Source organism: Thamnophis sirtalis, unplaced genomic scaffold, assembly GCF_051295495.1.
Source record: "Thamnophis sirtalis isolate CommonGarterSnake01/CBP01778 unplaced genomic scaffold, rThaSir2_p1.2 scaffold_3, whole genome shotgun sequence".
Lineage (NCBI taxonomy): Eukaryota > Metazoa > Chordata > Lepidosauria > Squamata > Natricidae > Thamnophis > Thamnophis sirtalis.
In genome coordinates, this window is record NW_028261383.1 from 167,382,536 (window position 1) to 167,401,359 (window position 18,824).

At 42.8% G+C, this 18,824-nt stretch overlaps 1 protein-coding gene across 2 annotated transcripts in view; it reads left to right on the forward strand.

Annotated features, from left to right (window-relative positions):
- MAGIX (MAGI family member, X-linked) overlaps window positions 1-18,824 on the forward strand; it is a 41,848-nt gene that overhangs the window by 17,610 nt on the left and 5,414 nt on the right. The window contains exons 4-9 of one of the 2 annotated variants that reach the window (XM_087710797.1): window positions 4,062-4,382; window positions 9,886-10,035; window positions 10,235-10,317; window positions 13,801-13,944; window positions 17,330-17,468; window positions 18,375-18,489. In XM_087710797.1, the coding sequence (XP_087566923.1) occupies window positions 4,062-4,382; window positions 9,886-10,035; window positions 10,235-10,317; window positions 13,801-13,944; window positions 17,330-17,468; window positions 18,375-18,489 (952 nt within the window). The remainder of the gene's footprint in view (window positions 1-4,061; window positions 4,383-9,885; window positions 10,036-10,234; window positions 10,318-13,800; window positions 13,945-17,329; window positions 17,469-18,374; window positions 18,490-18,824) is intronic. The other variant, XM_087710798.1, reaches the window with a different exon arrangement.

Here is an 18,824-nt window from a genome sequence, read left to right on the forward strand (position 1 = left end):
AATTCGTGGTCTCCCAGTTTGTAGTCTGGTGCCTAAACCAAACTAGCACTCAAATGATCTTAGAGTAGCCATTATGCTTGTAAGCTTAGACACCCATTTCAACACATGAATGCTGCTTTGCTGATGCTCACTCCATCATGTCATCAGTGCCTTACAACAGAGGAAACCTTGAAACAAGAGTACCACGTCAGTCTTGGTTGTTGCAAAGAAGCTTTTATATTGCCCAACGCGGCTCTCATCCACGCACAATATTCAACAGTTCCGGTTCGGATCAGAAGCTGCCATAATTTTAATCATAAATGCTTATGTGCTGGATGTGTCTTCTAACTGGGGTATAAATGTTGAAAATAGGTAAATGGCTTGCCTGTGACACTCATGCCACTTCATTCCACAAGTGAGTTGTAATAAATAGTACTGTATTCATGGAGTGAGAAAAAGATACTCTGAGATCTGAGAAAACGGGGCAGGTACTCTCTTGAAGGAAGATTGTAGAAGGCAATGAAAAACTTTTATGCAAAAAAATTGTTATCATTTATTTAAAAATGAAATTTTAGATTGTGCAATACTGATTTTGACTCTTCTCCATGACCTCCTATTTCCCAATTTATCGGCATTTGAATTTTAATAGTCGGACTGTTGGAATATGTGTGCATGATTTTTGTTTCACCTGTTCAAAGGGGGTCATCTTCATTGTTTAGTCTGCTTTCCCAACCTGGAGATTTGCGCAGTTGTACAACTAGTTCTCGCTTACCAACTACCTTGTACACCAGTCATTCAAAGTTACGACAGTGCTAGAAAAAAAATTGTGACCAATCCATATATTTCTGATTTTCACAGCATTCCTCAATGACTGATCACCATTTCCGTACTTTGCAACTGACTTGCAACGGGTAAACTTAATATAGAAGGTAGAAGTGAAAGCGTTAGTCACGGTCAAATGATTCTTCAAGTAGGGACTGTATTGCTTCACTTAATGACCAAAGGGGAATTAAAGTCATAAGCCCAGTTATGGTCACATGATTTTCCTCTTCAAGTTGCTAAGTTGCCAGTCCCAACTGAGGCTGTTAAGTGAGGGCTAGCTATATTACCTCTGATATTCACCAAATTAGAAAAGGCTGGATTAAATAATGATGTTAGTATACAGCAGTGGTTCCCAAACTTGGCAACTTTAAGACTTGTGGACTTCAACTCCCAGAGTTCTCCAGCCAGAAGAGCTAGCTGGAGAATTCTGGGAGTTGAAGTCCACAAGTCTTAAAGTTGCCAAGTTTGGGAACCACGGGTATACAGGTAACTAAATGCTTTTATATATCAGCACTTAAAAAAGACAAAAGTACAGGTAGTCTTCAAAATACGGCCACAATTGAGCCCAAAAATTCTGTTTCTAAGGAAGAGTTTTGCCCCATTTTTAAGACCTATCTTGCCACAGGTTTTAAGTGAAGGTTGTGGTCCGCCAGCAGCCTGTGGAGCTGGCAGCAGTCGGACAGTTAGGAGGTTGGGAGGAACATGGGCCAGTCCTGGAGTCTGGGGAAGGCTCAAATGAGGGCTCTGCGTCGGAGGCAGAGAGGGGCCCAAGGCCACCTGGTAGTTATTTGCTGCCTCTGGAGCCTCCAGAGTCTGATATCAGCAAGGCAGAAGAACAATGGGAGCCTGTTCCCAGTGTGCGCATGCGCAGAGCTGCCAGAAGAGAACAGGGTCGATTCGGGAATAAGGCTTGGAGATGATTGGCCCCTCCCATAAGACATAAAAGAGGAGCGAATGGTATGTAAACTTTTGCAGGAAGCAATTAGTTCATCTGGTTGGTTCAAGCCTTGAGAAGTTCTGTGTCACTCTGTGCTAAGTTTGGCCTTGCAAAACAAATTTGGCAATTAGGTCTCTGGCAGCAGTTCAAAGGAGATACGGTGGGTGCTTATCAACATTCTTCTGAAAGTCTCTGGCAACTCAAGCAGACATCTGTCGGAATCTTCACACAGTTTGTGAAGCCTTGCAAGCTGTGAATGACCATGATTCATAGCCGCATAAATAAAAGAGGTTTTGGGGAACTAAGATTCTGATTTATGCTTTCTCGGGAAGCCTAGGTCAGAACAATGAATCACTGCTGTTATTAAATTAATAACACGGTTGCAAATTGAATCTGGTTTCTCCACTGACTTTACATGTCAAAATAATCACAAAACAGGATTGCAGGAACCCCGGCACACTACAACCGTCATAAATATGAATTAGTTGCCAAGCGTCCAAATCTCATGGCTATGGGGATGCTGTAACAGTTGTAAGACTGAAAAACAATTGTAAGTCACTTTTTTCAGTGCTGTTGTAACTTTGAACAGTCATCCAATGAATGGCTGTAAGTTAAGGACTAACTGTATTCATATTTAACACCAAATCATGGTTTTCAGCCTTTCAAAAGCTAACTCTGGACTGATATCATGTTTTTCTTCTCTTTTGAAATCAGAAGGAGGAAATCAGAAGTTTCTGGGATTAAAAATTAAAGTCTTCTTCAATTTCTGCAGGATGTAGGGATATATCAGTGTAATTTTTTTGACATCAGAAGCGATCTGTTATTTCAGCTGTAGCCCTGGTATTCCCTGGAGATGTCCTATCTAGCTACAAACCAGATGTAGGTGCTTCGTTCAATAGGTTGTCTGATCCTATTGATCCCTAAATGTGGTTAGAGAACCGGTTTGATGTAGTGTTTAGTCACTAGGCTAAAAATCTGAAAACCATGAATTGTACTTTGGGCATGAAGCCAGCTGGGTGACTTTGGGCTAGTAACACCTTGTCTTCCTAGGAAGAAGGTAAGGGCAACCACTTCCGAAAGACCTTGCCAAGAAAACTTCAGGGAGTAGTGATTACCAAAACTGAGCTATAGGGTGAATTACAAGTTAACAATAATAATAATAATTTATTTTGTTTGAAAACTGACTTTTCTGTACAGAAAACAGCCATCATTAGCTTGCTTTCACAAATAAAAGTTAATAATCATAGTTTGGCCAGACCTGGAAAATATAACAAGCTGCACTAATGGACAACTAAGAAAATGTGTAAGCTTTAGGAAAGAATAGATTTAATTTCATGAAGTGAATCAGCTTGCGGTCAGTATTAATTGTTACGTGTAAACTGCATCCATATTACTGCATCCAATTTTGTGTTGGCTTCTAGATACTGTAAAAATTTACAGTTAACTTAGAGACCAGAAAAGATTGCTGCATAATGGGGAGGGGGGGGGAATCTGGATTAGTAAATATTCACATAGCTTAATTTATTCAATTTAGGCACTGTCAGAGTCAAAATGATTTTGAGCAGCTCACAATGTAAGCAAAAAAATTAAAATACAACAATTCAAAATAAAACCAACAAAACCAATACAGTAAGTACATACATACGCAGAAGACAGCAGCATATCTAAATCAAAGTGTATCCCCCGACAGCATCCAGATGGAAGACACACATTTCACCTTATGCTCTGTTGAAGAAAGGCAGAATATCAGTGACATAGAGCAGATTTTTGTCACGATTTGTCTGGTGCAAATTTATATCACCAGCTAGTGGGGGAAAAAATCTGTCTCTTTCAAAATGAAAGCTAAGTATAGCAAATGCTATTTTGAGTGGTGGTTTTCATTTGCAAAGATCTGTCAAATTGACTTATAACTGTACCCTCTCACATCAAGTATTAACTCAAAGGTAAAGCTTGTAATGATTTGCTATGTTTGTGTTCCACCTTTCCTCCAGGAGTTCAGAGGACACACATTATACCTCCTCCTCTAGTTTTATCTTCACATCAGTCATATGGAGTCAGTTGGGCTTGTCCATAGTCGATTAGTGAGCTTCATGGCTGAGTGGAAATTTGACTTGTCATAGTCTCAATCCAGTCATTTAAACAGTAGATCATACTGGCTTGAAGAATCAAAACCTGAAGACATAAATACTAGATATAAGATATACCAAGGTTGAGGTGTGGCCAAATACTCCAATCACTGCTGAGAATATTAGTTATGTCGCTTGGTTCTGCAGTTGGCCGTACCCTTAATGGAATTTTCCCTTCACCCTTCTTGTTCTTATAGGTCATCACTCCCGTAGGCATCCTCAGGAAAACTGCTCTGTTAGACAAGAACATTTCTTGCCCAACTCCACTCATCATAAAAGTGGTCCTCAGGATCTTTCTAACCCTTGGGGAGGTCCCCCAGGTGACACTTTGACTGTGACCAGTTTCGTGGGTCCTGAACCTCGAAATGTACTTGTGTGTCCTGCTCGTTGTTCCCAGAGGCTGCGGAGGCCTCGCCCAGCAGGAGGGGCTGGGGAACCCATAAACGTGGATGGTCCAAAAGAACCACACGGATGTAGCGTGGCGCTATCAACCGATGGAGTTGCAGCTGGAAGAGCTGGTAAGGAGGATGGAAAATATTGGGAGTGTTAGTCTGCACCCATGTCCTGCCAAAATTCCAAACGTACTCATGCTCTTTGAACCAATTCCAAATATTTGCAAAGCATACCTTTGTATGTGGTTTGTTGCTGCCGCTGATGCAACTGCCGTAGAAATGAAAACAAATGAGCTGGCACTTAAAGAAAATACAAAATAGACAATTGCACAATTTAGGCATGGGGTAATGTTACGAAAGAGTTCAAGTTTCTGGGTTATCTGGAATCCCAAAGGAGGACAGGTAACATAAAAAAAGCAAAGAATAGAGGAAGAAAAGGAATTAGGTCAAATGTGATCATCAGGTCTATTTTAACATTGTGAAGACTTTGTTGGTACATTGAATGTATTTTTTTAGTAGTAGGTTACAGGTATCGGATAATGTCTGGCATTCTGAGGCAAAGAATGATTAAACACACACACTTTCCCCAAATAAATGAGAATCCAGATCACTCTTTTTTTTAACCTTAGAATATAGGGGGAGGCCTGATAATTCAGAGGAGAACAGAAGAGAAAAACAACCATTTTAACATCAGAAAAGCTGAAATTATTTAATCAATAAAGTTGGTGAGGACAAATTTAGAAACTGGAGGGAACATAATCTTCAAAGACTCTGTTTCTATGGGAGAAAATATTCTGGTGATAGATTTCACTTTGTTAAATTTTATATTTAAGTAAAAGAGGACTTTTGCTTCAGTATCTGGTGTGATAATTATTTTATTACAGTTTATTCCCATTGCATAGTTCTGTAGAACTTCCACAGCTTTGCACAAAACAATCAAAAATGCCATATTTGTCATTTTCAAAATAATACCTTAAAAAAAACCCCTAAGGTTGCCAATCTTTGTCATATCAAGCATCTCCGGCTGACATCTTTCAATATATCTGTACTACAATCACTATTCCATTTCAAGAAGAATAGCTATTTTGCTACAAAAACACCAGTCGTGTGACATTTTTAAAATTGCACAGGTATGATTGTAGGATTCAAGTCCACGAGGACATGCAGTAATAAATATATTGATTTTGAAGTATCACTTGGATTTTTAAGTTTACATTGGGGAAATCTATTTCCTTACTTCGTGGCATGACAAAAAGTACATTACTCTAAATTTTCTGCACGCACGAAAGAGAATGCTAAGCAGCAATCCAGCATAGTAGTGAAACAAGAGTGAAGTCAGTGTAATTTTGTAAACAACTTCCTTGGTTTTTTGCTTGAGTAATAGGATGGGAAAGCAAATGCAATTGGTTTCTGATCATTGGAGAAAGCACCTGTCTCTCACCTTGTGTTTAGAGGATTACGAGCCTTAATTTTGTTTCCATGTGAGAGTAAATAACAAGGGTTCAACTCCTTTAAACACACACGCCCACATGCACCGAGCAACTTGTTCCTCCTGGTTCTGAACAGGTTAAGCGTCAGCCAATCCGTTCCCTCCCCTGAAAGTCCTTGGTTTATCAGGCAAAGGGAAAAATTCCTGAGAGGGGGGTCAGAGAAGAACAGAGAGCAAAGAGGAGCAGCGTGCCAGAAGACCTGCTCCCTGTTTTAACTTCTTCCCTGATTGTTCCGTCACCCTCTCTACCTGAAAATGTTTGAGCAAGTTCAAACCTTCCTACGCCACATCCAGGACTTTAAACGTAAATATCTACTCTCTACCATTTTGTTTGTAGTTGATTTGGGGCAGGGGGGAGGAGAGAGAGGGGGTGATGAGGGAGTCCAGCTTACTTAAGACTAAAACTGAAGGAGGAGGGAGAGGATCAAGGGGACTGTTTCCTGGTAACTGCATATTGTTTAAAAACCCTTATCGTGTTGTTTACTATCAATGATCAGAAAGGCAATTATTTTATTAGCGTAGAAATCATTCAGCTTGTTTGAAAGTTTGGATGCACTCAAGATCTTAGGAAGGTAAAGATCTTTTGTAAGATCCGAGGGTATTGAGCTGAAAATGAGTAGCACGGGGGGAAAAAGTTCATTGGGATTTGGGGCATATTGCTGGACAATATCAGCAATAGCAGATATAATTTTTACCCCACACCGCAAACCTCCAAACAGGTGCCAAAAAGAAGAAAACCTGGAACTGATTTTATACTTTTTAAAAACTGAGCTTGGTTCTGAATTTGAAAACAAGTAAGAATGCAAGTCCACTGATTGCCCCTCCCTCTCATACACACCTCAACTTCTCTTTTAAGTGTTTCATTTTGGGTTTGTTTTTTTTACATCTGCTCTTGGCTGGTAGATTCCGAGGTTCAAGTGAATCAACAAAACAGTTTCGGCAGCTTGATGTCTTCTCACCCTGATGCATGTTGTAGGGAGCAAAGGATAAAATTGTTTGAGGGACGCAGATGAGGAAGGACAGTGTGTCTGCAAGAGATCTAGGCATTTTTCCCCCAAGTAACACTGAATAGGTTTTCAAGTGGAGAGTTCTTAAGCTTATTGATCAAAAGAAAGTTAGGAATTCTGCAACAATGAGCTTTTTTTCCTCCAAACTGTTTTTCTTTGGAAAGGAAAATGATGGGAATGAGAAACGGTGGGGGCTTTGCAAAAGGAGGACATGACTATTATGGATTTTTTTTTGTTTGAAAACAAACATAAATGAATTTTAAAAAAGGCCTCATCTAGAACAAATTGGAGGACTGCAGTTTTTCTTCTTATCTTTTGATCATGCGTCCAAAACAAGCCAACCTTGTTTTATAAATTGTAGGTGTGGGATACGTGATGCTCACATTGCCTAGAGCTGAGGTGTAGGCTAAATATCAGGACCCAGCATAGCACCCCCTCAGGGAGAAGCAAGCCCCCCCCCCAATTAATGTGTTTACATAAACCAGACCAAATTACCTATTTAGCCGTTGTTACGTAGGTTTTGCCCCATTTTACAATGGGGCACAGTTTTTAAGCGAATCACTGCAGTTGTTAAGTTAGTATCACAGTTGGTAAGTGAATCTGGCTTCCCCATCGACTTTGCTTGTCAATCAAGGAATCACATGACTCCAGGTCACTGCAACCGTCATAAATACATGCCAGTTGCCAAGCAGCCAAGTTCCGATCATGTGACATGGGGATACTGCAACAGTTGTAAGCATGAAAAAGAGTTGTAAGTCACTTTCTTCAGTGCTGTTGTAACTTCAAATAGGAAACGAATGTCGAGGGTTTTTACCTGTACTTAGATTCCCCTGGCAAGGTCTCAGCTGCTTGATTCGGAATCTGATAACAATATTGCACCTCAAAAATTTCTGCAGGGAATTTCCTTCCATGCTTTCAGTCTAGCAAATTGAGGTCATACGGTTCCATGGGGAAAGTTTTCGCCAAATCCTCACTTTGAGAAGATGTATTTCTTTTCTGAGATTGTCATGTGATGTAGAAACACACATGCACGCACACACACACACACCACCACCACCAGCAGTACATCTATACAAATGTATGAAAGAATCATTAAATTGACTAAAGTAGCATTCCAGATCTGAAAGGGTTGACTGTTTTAAAAAGTTTAGCTTGTCGATCAGAAAGGTCAGCAGTTTGGCGGTTCGAATCCCTAGCGCCGGTTATATGCAGCACTGCAGGCTACTTCAGCTGACTGCAGTTCTGCAGTTCGGCTGTTCAAATCTCACCGGCTCAGGGTTGACTCAGCCTTCCATCCTTCCGAGGTGAGTAAAATGAGGACCCGGATTGTTGTTGGGGGCAATATGCTGACTCTGTAAACCGCTTAGAGAGGGCTGAAAGCCCTATGAAGCGGTATATAAGTCTAACTGCTATTGCTATAACGGAGTGAGGTCCAGTTACTTGTCCCAGCTTCTGCCAACCTAGCAGTTCAAAAGCATGTAAAAAAATTGCAATGCTGATTAGCTAGAATTTACAAGGTTAAAAAATTATGATTGCCCAGGCTTCTGCACTGAAATCAGTTTTTAGAATAAATTTATCATCAGTTCTAATGTTTATTCTCTTTAAAAGCAACTTTCTAGTCATTATTATTATTATACAAGTGTATCACAGCGGCCAGTTGTTTCGCCGGATTTGGCATTGGTTACTAGTCGGGCCCCACCCAGGGGCCTAGGACGTCGTAACGTATTTTCGTAATATGCGTGCAGATCCAAGCAGTGCGGCTTTTTGCATTTGACTGATGGTGATTTTGTCAATTTTTAACTGTTTTAGATGTAATTCCAGTGCTTTTGGAATAGCACCCAGTGTGCCAATTACCACTGGAATTACCACTGCTGGTTTGTGCCATAGTCGTTGAATTTCGATTTTTAAGTCCTGGTATTTTGCGATTTTTTCATGTTCCTTCTCAGCGACCCTGCTATCACCTGGTATTGCGATGTCTATGATTGTGACCTTATTTTTCTCAACCAATGTGATGTCTGGTGTATTATGCGCCAGTATTTTGTCTGTTTGTATGCGAAAATCCCACAAGATCTTGACCATCTGATTTTCGGTGACTTTTTCAGGCTTATTATTATTATTATTATTATTATTATTATTATTATTATTAGTCATTCAAGTCATTTGTGGCTCAGTGGCTAAGACACTGAGCTTGTCAGAAAGATCGGCAGCTCAATTGTTCGAATCCCTAGTGCTGCGTAATGGAGTGAGCTCCAGTTACTTGCCTCAACTTCTGCCAACCTAGCAGTTCAAAAGCATGTAAAAAAATGCAAGTAGAAAAATAGGGACCACTTTGGTGGGAAGGTAACAGCGTTCCATGTGCCCCCAGAGTTTAGTCATGCCGGCCACATGACCATGGAGACATCTTCGGACAGCACTGGCTCTTCGGCTTTGAAACGGAGCTGAGCACCGCCTCCTAGAGTCAGGAACAACTAGCACATATGTGCGAGGGGAACCTTTACCATTAACAAGTAAAAAGAAGAAAATGAAAAAAATAATTATACAGAAATATTTCAAAGTGGTCAGAGGAATTAGCATGATTTCATAGTCAGTGCTCTGTTTAATTTTTGATTAGAAATTAATCCTAGAAATTAAGTTGTATATAAGTATATTAAACAGTTTTTAACAATGTAATTAAGAAGATAAATGTCTGGGCTAAGTGCCCAAATATTCAGTATTTGTTGTTTAGCAATAGCAATAGCAATAGCAGTTAGACTTATATACCGCTTCATAGGGCTTTCAGCCCTCTCTAAGCGGTTTACAGAGTCAGCATATCGCCCCCAACAGTCTGGGTGCTCATTTTACCCACCTCGGAAGGATGGAAGGCTGAGTCAACCTTGAGCCTGGTGAGATTTGAACCGCCGAACTGCAGATAACAGTCAGATGAAGTAGCCTGCAGTACTGCACTCTACCCACTGCACCACCTTGGCTCCCTATTTTTTGTTTAAAAATACAAAAGAAAAAAAATACCTACTAAAACATTGTAAGATAAATGTTAACTTAACCCCTTGATTATCCTCCATTTATTAACATTTGGAAACAAAATGTGTGGGTGTTGCCATCCTCCCTTACTGATCCACCTGCTTTCTCCTCTCAGCTAGTTCCCTGGGGCCCCATCACAAAGAGAGCCCCTCTCATCAGGAAGACGCAGGTCTCTTAGCTCGGCTGACCCATGGTGAGGTTGGGAGTGTCTTTCGCCAGGCGGGAAACAGGGTACGCATGAAAATCCGGAATCGCAAGGAGGCAGGTGAGTGATCACAAGGAACAATAGGGAAAGAATTGGGTGGGTGGGGAAAGGGGGTCACCAGACGGGGAATTGGAAGCCGAGGCCCAAGGAAGGAGGAAGAGGAGGTGGGGTGGTGCTGATGGGCTGGAGTAAAGACAAAAAGAAACACGGGGTAGCAGAGAGTCCTTTCCCGGAATTGATTCTGTCCGTTTGCTTCTAGGTGTTTCCAGTGATTTAAACTCTGCTGATATCGAAGTGGGGGAATGTCCATGGAGTCCCACCTCCCACCTCACTCAGCCTCAGGTATTGGAGAGCCAGAACCCAGCATAGTGATGAGGGTGAGGCCAAGGAAGGTTGGCATGTTAAATTGGCAAAGGACAGGAGGAAAATAGGGATTGTAGGAGGAGTCTGCTAGCATTTTCTGTGGACTAAGACGTTTCGTTAAAGGGCATGAGCTTTCATGAGCTGTGGTTCTCTTCGTGAACATTTGCAGAAATGTATTTTCTCCAATATAAGTGCTTCTGAGCCTGACACTTTTTTATTTGCCCCGCAACCTACGAGGACAGCATCTGAGGAAGGGAGCTGTGGTTCATGAAAGCTCATGCCCTTTTAATAAACATTTGCCAGTCAGAAAAAGGTGCTACCAAACTCCTCTGAGGAAAATAGAGGTGAGTTAGAGATACCTGGAAGGGTTCTTCTGCAGGCTATCTCTACTAGGACCTACCTCATTTCCTGCAACATGCTGGTTCTGCCCACAGGAGCCTTTCCATCTCAGGATTTGCTCTCCTTGTGCCACAGGCGCACCTCTTCCTCCTCCATGGCCAATAACTGCCACAATCTGAGAGAAGAGCATGATGCCCATCTGCCAACCAGTCAGGAGATTCAGAACGGGTGACTGGTCATCCTGTAGGCTGATGAGAGGACTTGGATGGTATACCTGTAGTTTCTTCAGAAAGGGAACAGTAGAGTATGTGTGAGGGGAAAAAAGCGGAGTAGATTGGTCAAGGTGTTGGAACATGTGTTCCTCTTGTGGTTGGAAGAAGTAATTCTACGTTCTTAAAAATGTAGAATAGCAAGTGAACACCAAGAGAGGCAGAGAATCAAAAGGGGGAGAGGGGTAACGAGATGTAACAGAAGGTGTTCAAAATCAAGATGATGACCTCATCTTTTTTATCCAAACCACACCCTTTTTTCATGAAGGCCTTGGGCTGCACAATCAATTTCAATTTATTGAGTTTGTATGCCGCCCTATTCCCGAGAGACTCAAGGCGGCTCACAATAAAAAAGGGAGGGGATACAAAAAATAAAATAAAAACAACAATTTAAAATTCTACAACAGCCATAACCTCGGATGGGGCTGGATAGTTCAACAGCCCCAGGCCTGCCGGAACAGCCAGGTCTTAACCGCTTTGCGGAAGGCCGGAAGGGTAGTAAGGCTCCGGATCTCCACTATCCTCCTCTGTGGATTATCTTGAAGACAGAGGTGGGTTGCTCCTGGTTTGGCCAAACCTGTAGTGGTATTTTGGCTTGGGTCGCAGAACCGGCAGCAACCCAGGCTGGCCACACCCCTGAACCGGTTTCCTGGTCACTGCTGCTGTTGCCAGCATGTTGTTTAGTAGTGCGCGCATGTGCGCAGTTCACTATAAATTGTTCTGTGCATGCACAAAGAGAACCGGTAGTAAAACTGGGAGGAACCCAGTTGAACTTTGAAGAGAGTTCTCAAATGCTACCCAACCATCCTGCAGAAATTTCTTCTAAAGGTTCAGTAAAACTTGAGAATTTATGGAAAGCACAATAAATTTTTTCTGTTAGTTGGGTTAAAAATCTTCAACAGCCTATGTCACATATTTAGGCTGTTCCACTGAGTCTGAGATTCTGTGTAGACACTTGGATTTTTAACTCGGTTAAGCCGAGGTGGCGCAGTGGTTAAATGCAGCACTGCAGGCTACTTCAGCTGACTGCAGTTCTGCAGTTCGGCTGTTCAAATCTCACCGGCTCAGGGTTGACTCAGCCTTCCATCCTTCCGAGGTGGGTAAAATGAGGACCCGGATTGTTGTTGGGGGCAATATGCTGACTCTGTAAACCGCTTAGAGAGGGCTGAAAGCCCTAGGAAGCGGTATATAAGTCTAACTGCTATTGCTATTGCTATTCTAGGAATCCATTACATTTTTAAGTGAGAAATCCAGATTTCTGGCTCAGCTATCCCCAGCTTGATTCTTTTCAAATGTTTTGAATCCACTATTCCTGAGAGTTTTGGTATTCCCAATCCATCTGAAAGCATACATTGGGGAAGGGTAAGATAATTTATAGACAGACAGACAACAGAGAGGCTGGCTGGCTGCTACTGGTCAGGCAGCAAGAGATTGGCAATGGCTCTGCAAACTCTGTAGTCAGTCAGACGCAATTCATTTCCCTGGTTGGTGTTTGTGGTCTCCAGTTAATTGTAAGGAATGCTTGTCCCTTTATTTGCGGTGGACTAGAATGTGTCTGTAGGGCTCAACCACTTCCTTGTTACATTGGTTGAATATTGTCTTCCTCTTGCATTGCAGGAGACCAAAGACTAAATGGGTGTAATTTAATAAAGGGTATTAAAGTTGTTATCCTGCAATTCAGATCAGATTTTATTCAACTTAAGGGAACTCATGGTGATTTATGTTCAATTGTAAACCCAGGTCAGATGACTTAGTATTGGTCACATAAGGCTCCAGCATTAAACGTTGATCGGCAGTGCACCTCAACCAATCTAGAATCTTTAAAGTTGAGCCAGGGTTTTTTTTTTTAAACAACAAACTAATAAAATAAAAATATAATTCTGTTGTCACAGATGACTTTCTTTTCCATTTTGAAGCATACCAAATGGTATTTTTCACTAGATGTGAAAATCCTGCTGGGAATCCTGTGAATAATCAGATGATGTACAGTACCTGTGAGTTGTGTTCCAGCCTAGTGTTTCTCAGCAACTTCAAGACGAGTAGATTTCAACTCCCAGAATTCCCCCGAATCCTGGTTGGGAAATCCTGGGAGTTCAAGTCCACATACCTTAAAAATTACTGAGGTTGAGAAATACTGTTTTAGCCTCCAATCACCTCCACTAGACCGATTAGATCCCACAGATTAGGCCTCTTCCAAATTCCATCCGCCGTCCAGTGCCGACTGGCGACTACCCGGAGGAGAGCCTTCTCTGTGGCTGCTCCGACCCTCTGGAATGAACTCCCCATGGAGATTCGAACCCTCACCACCCTCCAGGCCTTCCGCAAAGCCCTTAAAACCTGGCTGTTCCGACAGGCCTGGGGCTAAAGAGCTGTTGCCCCCGTCTCGAATGGTATGACTGTTGTGTGTTTTTAAATTATGTATTGCTATGTTTTGTCTTTCATTTTCTGTCTGTACCCCCCTTCCCTGATTTGAATTGTGAGCCGCCCTGAGCCCCCTTCGGGGGAAAAGGGCAGCATATAAATATAATAAAATCAAATCAAATCAAATCAAGCCTATTTACAGCATAGCAGTAACTTTACAAATGGCTTATTTTATTTTATTTTGAAAGATGTAACTACTGGCACCTCTATGATTATTTCTTGAGTAGAGTCGATGTGTCCTTACCTACATTGAATGCTTCTTGTCAAGGCACAAATTGCAGGATACTGCCATGGTTTCCATTGCAAGAGATACAGATTGGCCCCTAAAATGATTTCCTTATTCACATAGTTTTTTTTCTGTGGTTTGCTGTTGTTAAGAAAAGACATTGGATCAGCAGCCTTCTCTGGATTGTGATCTCTCCCTGCTCCACAGGAGTCTGGCCAGTATTCAGTGGATCTGCTCCGAGGTCCCAGCGGCTTCGGATTCAGTCTAAGGGGCGGAAGTGAATATAATATGGACATCTATGTCTTAGCTCTTATGGAAGGTGGGCCAGCCCAGCAATGTGGCAAGATTCAGGTATGTGATCATGTTCTGAGGGAATGAGCACCAATGCAAAGTTGCTGAGGCCAGGCGAAACATGGATTTTAGGACACTTGTAGATGAAAGTGACTTTCTCTCTCTCTCTCTCTCTCACACACACACACGCACACACACAGACTCCTGAAACCTTAGCTATTGTACAATCTAATATTGTAGGACATAGGTTGGATCGAGCATAGCATACAACTTTCTAGTCCAGAGGTAGTCAACCTTTTTATACCTACCGCCCACTTTTGTGTTAGTAGTAAAATTTTCTGACCGCCCACCAGTTCCACAGTAATGGTGATTTATAAAGTAGGGAAGTAACTTTACTGTATAAAATTTATAAAGCAGAGTTACAGCGAACTCCTACCGCCCACCATGAAAGCTGGAATGCCCACTAGTGGGCGGTAGGGACCAGGTTGACTACCAGTGTTCTAGTCCTATACTACTTGACAAGGGAACATATGTATAGTCAAGGGTGGGATTGAAAATTTTTTGTTCTCTGCCCGGTTGCTGGGTGGGCTTGGCCATGGGGGTGTAGCCTATTCGGCTTCCTGCACCACAGCGGGGTGGGAGGGACTTTCCACCCTCCCCAGGCTCCAGAGGCTTTTTTCCAGTCTCCGGGAGGGTGAAAATGGCCTCCCTGGGCTCTGGAGGCCCGAAACAAGGCTGTTTTTGGACTTCTGGTACTTCTGGTAGGCCCGTTTTTCTCCCTCCCAAAGCCTCCATGTGCGCCCTGCACTTACCTCACATCCAAAACGGGCCACGTGGAGACTCAGGGGAGAGGTGGGAGGGATCAGTCAGTCCCAACTACTGGTTCAGCAAACCAGATTAAAATTAACATCCAAACCGGCTGAATCCCACCCAGTATCTAATTCTAACTATGTAAGTTATTATACATGAGTCTTCTCCAGTGCCCTCCATTTGTCCAAAAAAAAAAATTTTTTTTTTTGATTCCAGAATTTTCCATCCAGTTGAGCCATTACAGATAGTTCTTGGAGTTGTAGTTCACACATCCACATGGTGCCAAAAGGCTGAGTCCCCCTCAGTAGGGCAGCATACAAGTTTAATAAATACTAATACTAATTACTATAAATTGTATGGCATCATGCAATAAAAATTCTGCTTTTCCTCTCCTCCTTCCATTTTCCTTTTTCTCCATTCTTCCAAAAGACACTTGTAAGAGAGCCAGCCATTTTAGACATATTCATTCAACTCACCCAACGCAAACAACCAAGGACTGCACATATTCGTCCCACTTTATTATTATTATTGTTATTATTATTATTTATTAAATTTATATGCCGCCCAATCCCGAAGGACTCACTACCTGAGCTTCAGTGTCTTTAGGCCACATTTGTTCTTCTTCAGGATGTAAGAGATCTGCCCTTTGATAGAAACACTGGAACAGTTTAAGGCGCCCTTATATAACTCTGTGCTTCTACACCAGCGTATTTCCCAGTTTTCTTCCAACCAAAAGGGATGTCAAAGACAGGAATTCCTGCCTCTGTTGCGGATGGTGAGCAGAACATCTTTGTTGAGGATTATCCCTATGACACTCCACCTCTTCTCCTCTCTCCATTCCTTCTTTAAATAAGAAATCAGCTGCTTTGCGCTAAATATCCTGCTCTAATGCAGGAGTGGAGAAACTATTGGCCCTTTTATGATTTGTGGACTTCAACTCCCCAAATCCCTGAGCGTGGCTGGCTCATGAATTCTGGAGATATTGTACACCAGCTTATTTCCCAGTTTTCTTCCAACCAAAAGGGATGTCAAAGACAGGAATTCCTGCCTCTGATGCGGATTGTGAGCAGAACATCTTTGTTGAGGATTATCCCTATGACATGCCACATCACACACAAAAGCATGCAAGTCCTTGGAGCTGATTTGGATTTCTAAAAAAACTTATGCTTTTCTTTTAATAGATGGAATATATACTGCCAGGCACCTAGAAATGAATAAATATGTACCCTTCATTTACCCAATTCACGTTTCATTCACTTTTCATCCTAACACAATATTCACCAACCAAATACAAGAGCCAGTTTCCTTCCTAGCAACAGCAGCCGTAATAGCTTAATAGCCTCCAAAGAACTATCAGGTCATTGATATCACTTGATCAGATTCTCTTGTTTTATAGTTCCACTCGATAATCCAGGTCTATGTTTAATGATGTAATCTGAAGTTTCACCTTAAGAATATGAGTTGCGAGTCAGTTTCTAATCTTCGCCATAGCCAGTTCTAACCTTACCTTACTTATCACTGCTAAGTAATTTTAAGGAAGTAATTATTCCACAGGTTTCCACCTGAAATACAAGGGTAATACACTTGCCTTTCCAATGTATCCTAGAATAATTTTGCAATAAGCAAAACAGTTTGAGCTCTCTGTCAATACAACTCTGGGTATTTATTGCACAAATCCGCATATCCACTGCAGACTCTGACAAAAAATACACGGGTCGTCCTTGTTTAGTGGCCACAATTGGGACCAGCCACTCGGTTGTCAGGCAAAGCGGTCACTAAGTGAAACCGCAGCTGCGCTTAGGATCTCAAGCTGATTCACAGACCTGTGATGGTCATAAATGTGAGCATTGATTGAAAGTTGTTGGGTTTTTTCCATCACTGCCGCTACTGCAAACAGTTGCTAAAAGAGGCAGTTGCTAAACAAGGACTACCTGCAGTGGTGGGATTCAAATAATTTAACAACCGGTTCTCTGCCCTAATGATTTCTTTCAACAACCAGTTCACCAAATTGCTCAGAAAGTTAACAACCGGTTCTCTCGAAGTGGTGCGAACCCGTGACCCGTCAAAACCGCGGTCCACAAAAGCGCAGTCGACGAAAGCGCGTATGTGACGTCATCACAGCGCGACGAAAAAGATCGATAAATTGAAATAAAAATAAAATTACAGCAAGCCGATTCACATAAAGGTAAGGGTTAGGGTTAGGGTTAGGGTTAGGGTTAGGTTAAGGGTTAGGGTTAGGTTTAGAGCGTTAGCGTTACGTTTAGCGTTAGGTTAAGGGTTAGCGTTAGGTTTTTCGTTAGGTTAAGGGTTAGGTTTAGGGTTAGGTTTAGGGTTAGGTTTGGGGGGGTTAGGGTAAGGTTTTCGCTTTATTTTTACATTTTTCGATCTTTTTCGTCGCGCTGTGATGACGTCACATACGCGCTTTCGTCGACCGCGCTTTTGTCTACCGCGGTTTTGTGGTGGAACCATGCGAACCGGCTGAATCCCACCACTGACTACCTGTACGCTCTACTGTAGCTCTTGACATTTGTGACTAAACGCTTGAAAACGTATGGAAATGCTTTGGGAAAATTCAGACATATCCGCAATCCGTTTGTGGGGATGGTGGCTTTTTCATGCTAAAACACTGTGACAGGTGAGCGACCAGCTGGTGGAAATCAACGGGGAATCCACAGCAGGAATGACGCACGCCCAGGCGGTGGAACACATCCGCAGCGGTGGGAACCGAATACGACTGGTGCTGAAGAGGGGCAATGGATTCATTCCCGACTATGGTACGTCCGTGTCTCTTCTGGCCTCTTCTCCTCTCTCCATTCCTTCTTTAAATAAGAAATCATCTGCTTTGCGCTAAATATCCTGCTCTAATGCAGGAGTGGAGAAACTATTGGCCCTTTTATGATTTGTGGACTTCAACTCCCAGAATCCCTGAGCGTGGCTGGCTCAGGAATTCTGGGAGTTGAAGTTGAAGTTCACAAGTCATAAAAGGGGCCATGGTTTCCCCAACTTTGTGCTAATGCCACAAATGCGCTAAGGCGTAGGTTCCAGTCCAGAAGGGTTGACCTACAATGTCCTTTTTTCAACCTTATTCTTTATTGAATGGTAGGATATTCTGGTGATTGTTACCCCAGAAATAAACAGAGGGAGAAGAGGGTGTTAGCCTTCTCCTCTGACTTAAGAGAGGAGTTAAATCTAGAGCAGTGGTTCCCAAACTTGGCAACTTTAAGACTTGTGGACTTCAATTCCCAGAATTCTCCAGCCAGCTCTGCTGGCTGGAGAATTCTGGGAGTTGAAGTCCACAAGTCTTAAAGTTGCCAAGTTTGGGAACCACTGCTCTAGAGCAACAAATCATGCAATTAGTGTCTTCCCCAAAAGCTTCTTTAGCTGCCTTTTTCCTTTGAAGGGCCTTTGCAGACGCAGATTTTGGGTCTTCAATATTCACCCCTCTCTTCTCTTCTTTTTTTCTTTCCTGCCCCGTTGCCCTTCGTATGTCCAACCCTCCATGCACTAACCTGACCCGCACATGATACTGTCTGATTCCCTCTTCCCACCTGATCTGTGCCAACTTCATCTTAACCTTTTTTGGTCTGTGATTGGCTTCATACCACCACCACCCACCCCCTGCCTTCCCGATCTGTGCTGGCCTTGTGATATTCCTGCCACTTCCTCACCCCCCCCCCAAGTCTCTATCTGTCTCCGCCCCACAGGGCAGCTGCTGGCCAGCCTGGCTCTCTGCGTGACCAACTCCCCCCGGGGGGAACCCTGCTTCTGCCTCGTGGGACGGGTCGAACATAAATGGTGGGTGCCCTGCCCCCAGTGGGACCAACCCTACCACTCAGCCACTCCCCCCATCTCTTCCTTGGTTTCCTGGGGAATCACATCCAAGCTAAAGGGAGCGCCCGTCTCTTTTTGTAGGGGAAGATGATCCTATTGAAGCCAGCCCTCATTCCCCTGATTCCCTTCCCCCATTTAATATCCGCCCTTAGTCTCCCTGATTTCTTTCCTTAGCTTTATCCCAAAGAAACCTACTCGAACGCGGTTCCACCACAAAACCACGTTCGACTAAACCGCGCTGGACGAAACCGCATAGCTGACGTCATCAACAGCGTGACAACAGCGCGGAGACAGAAGCA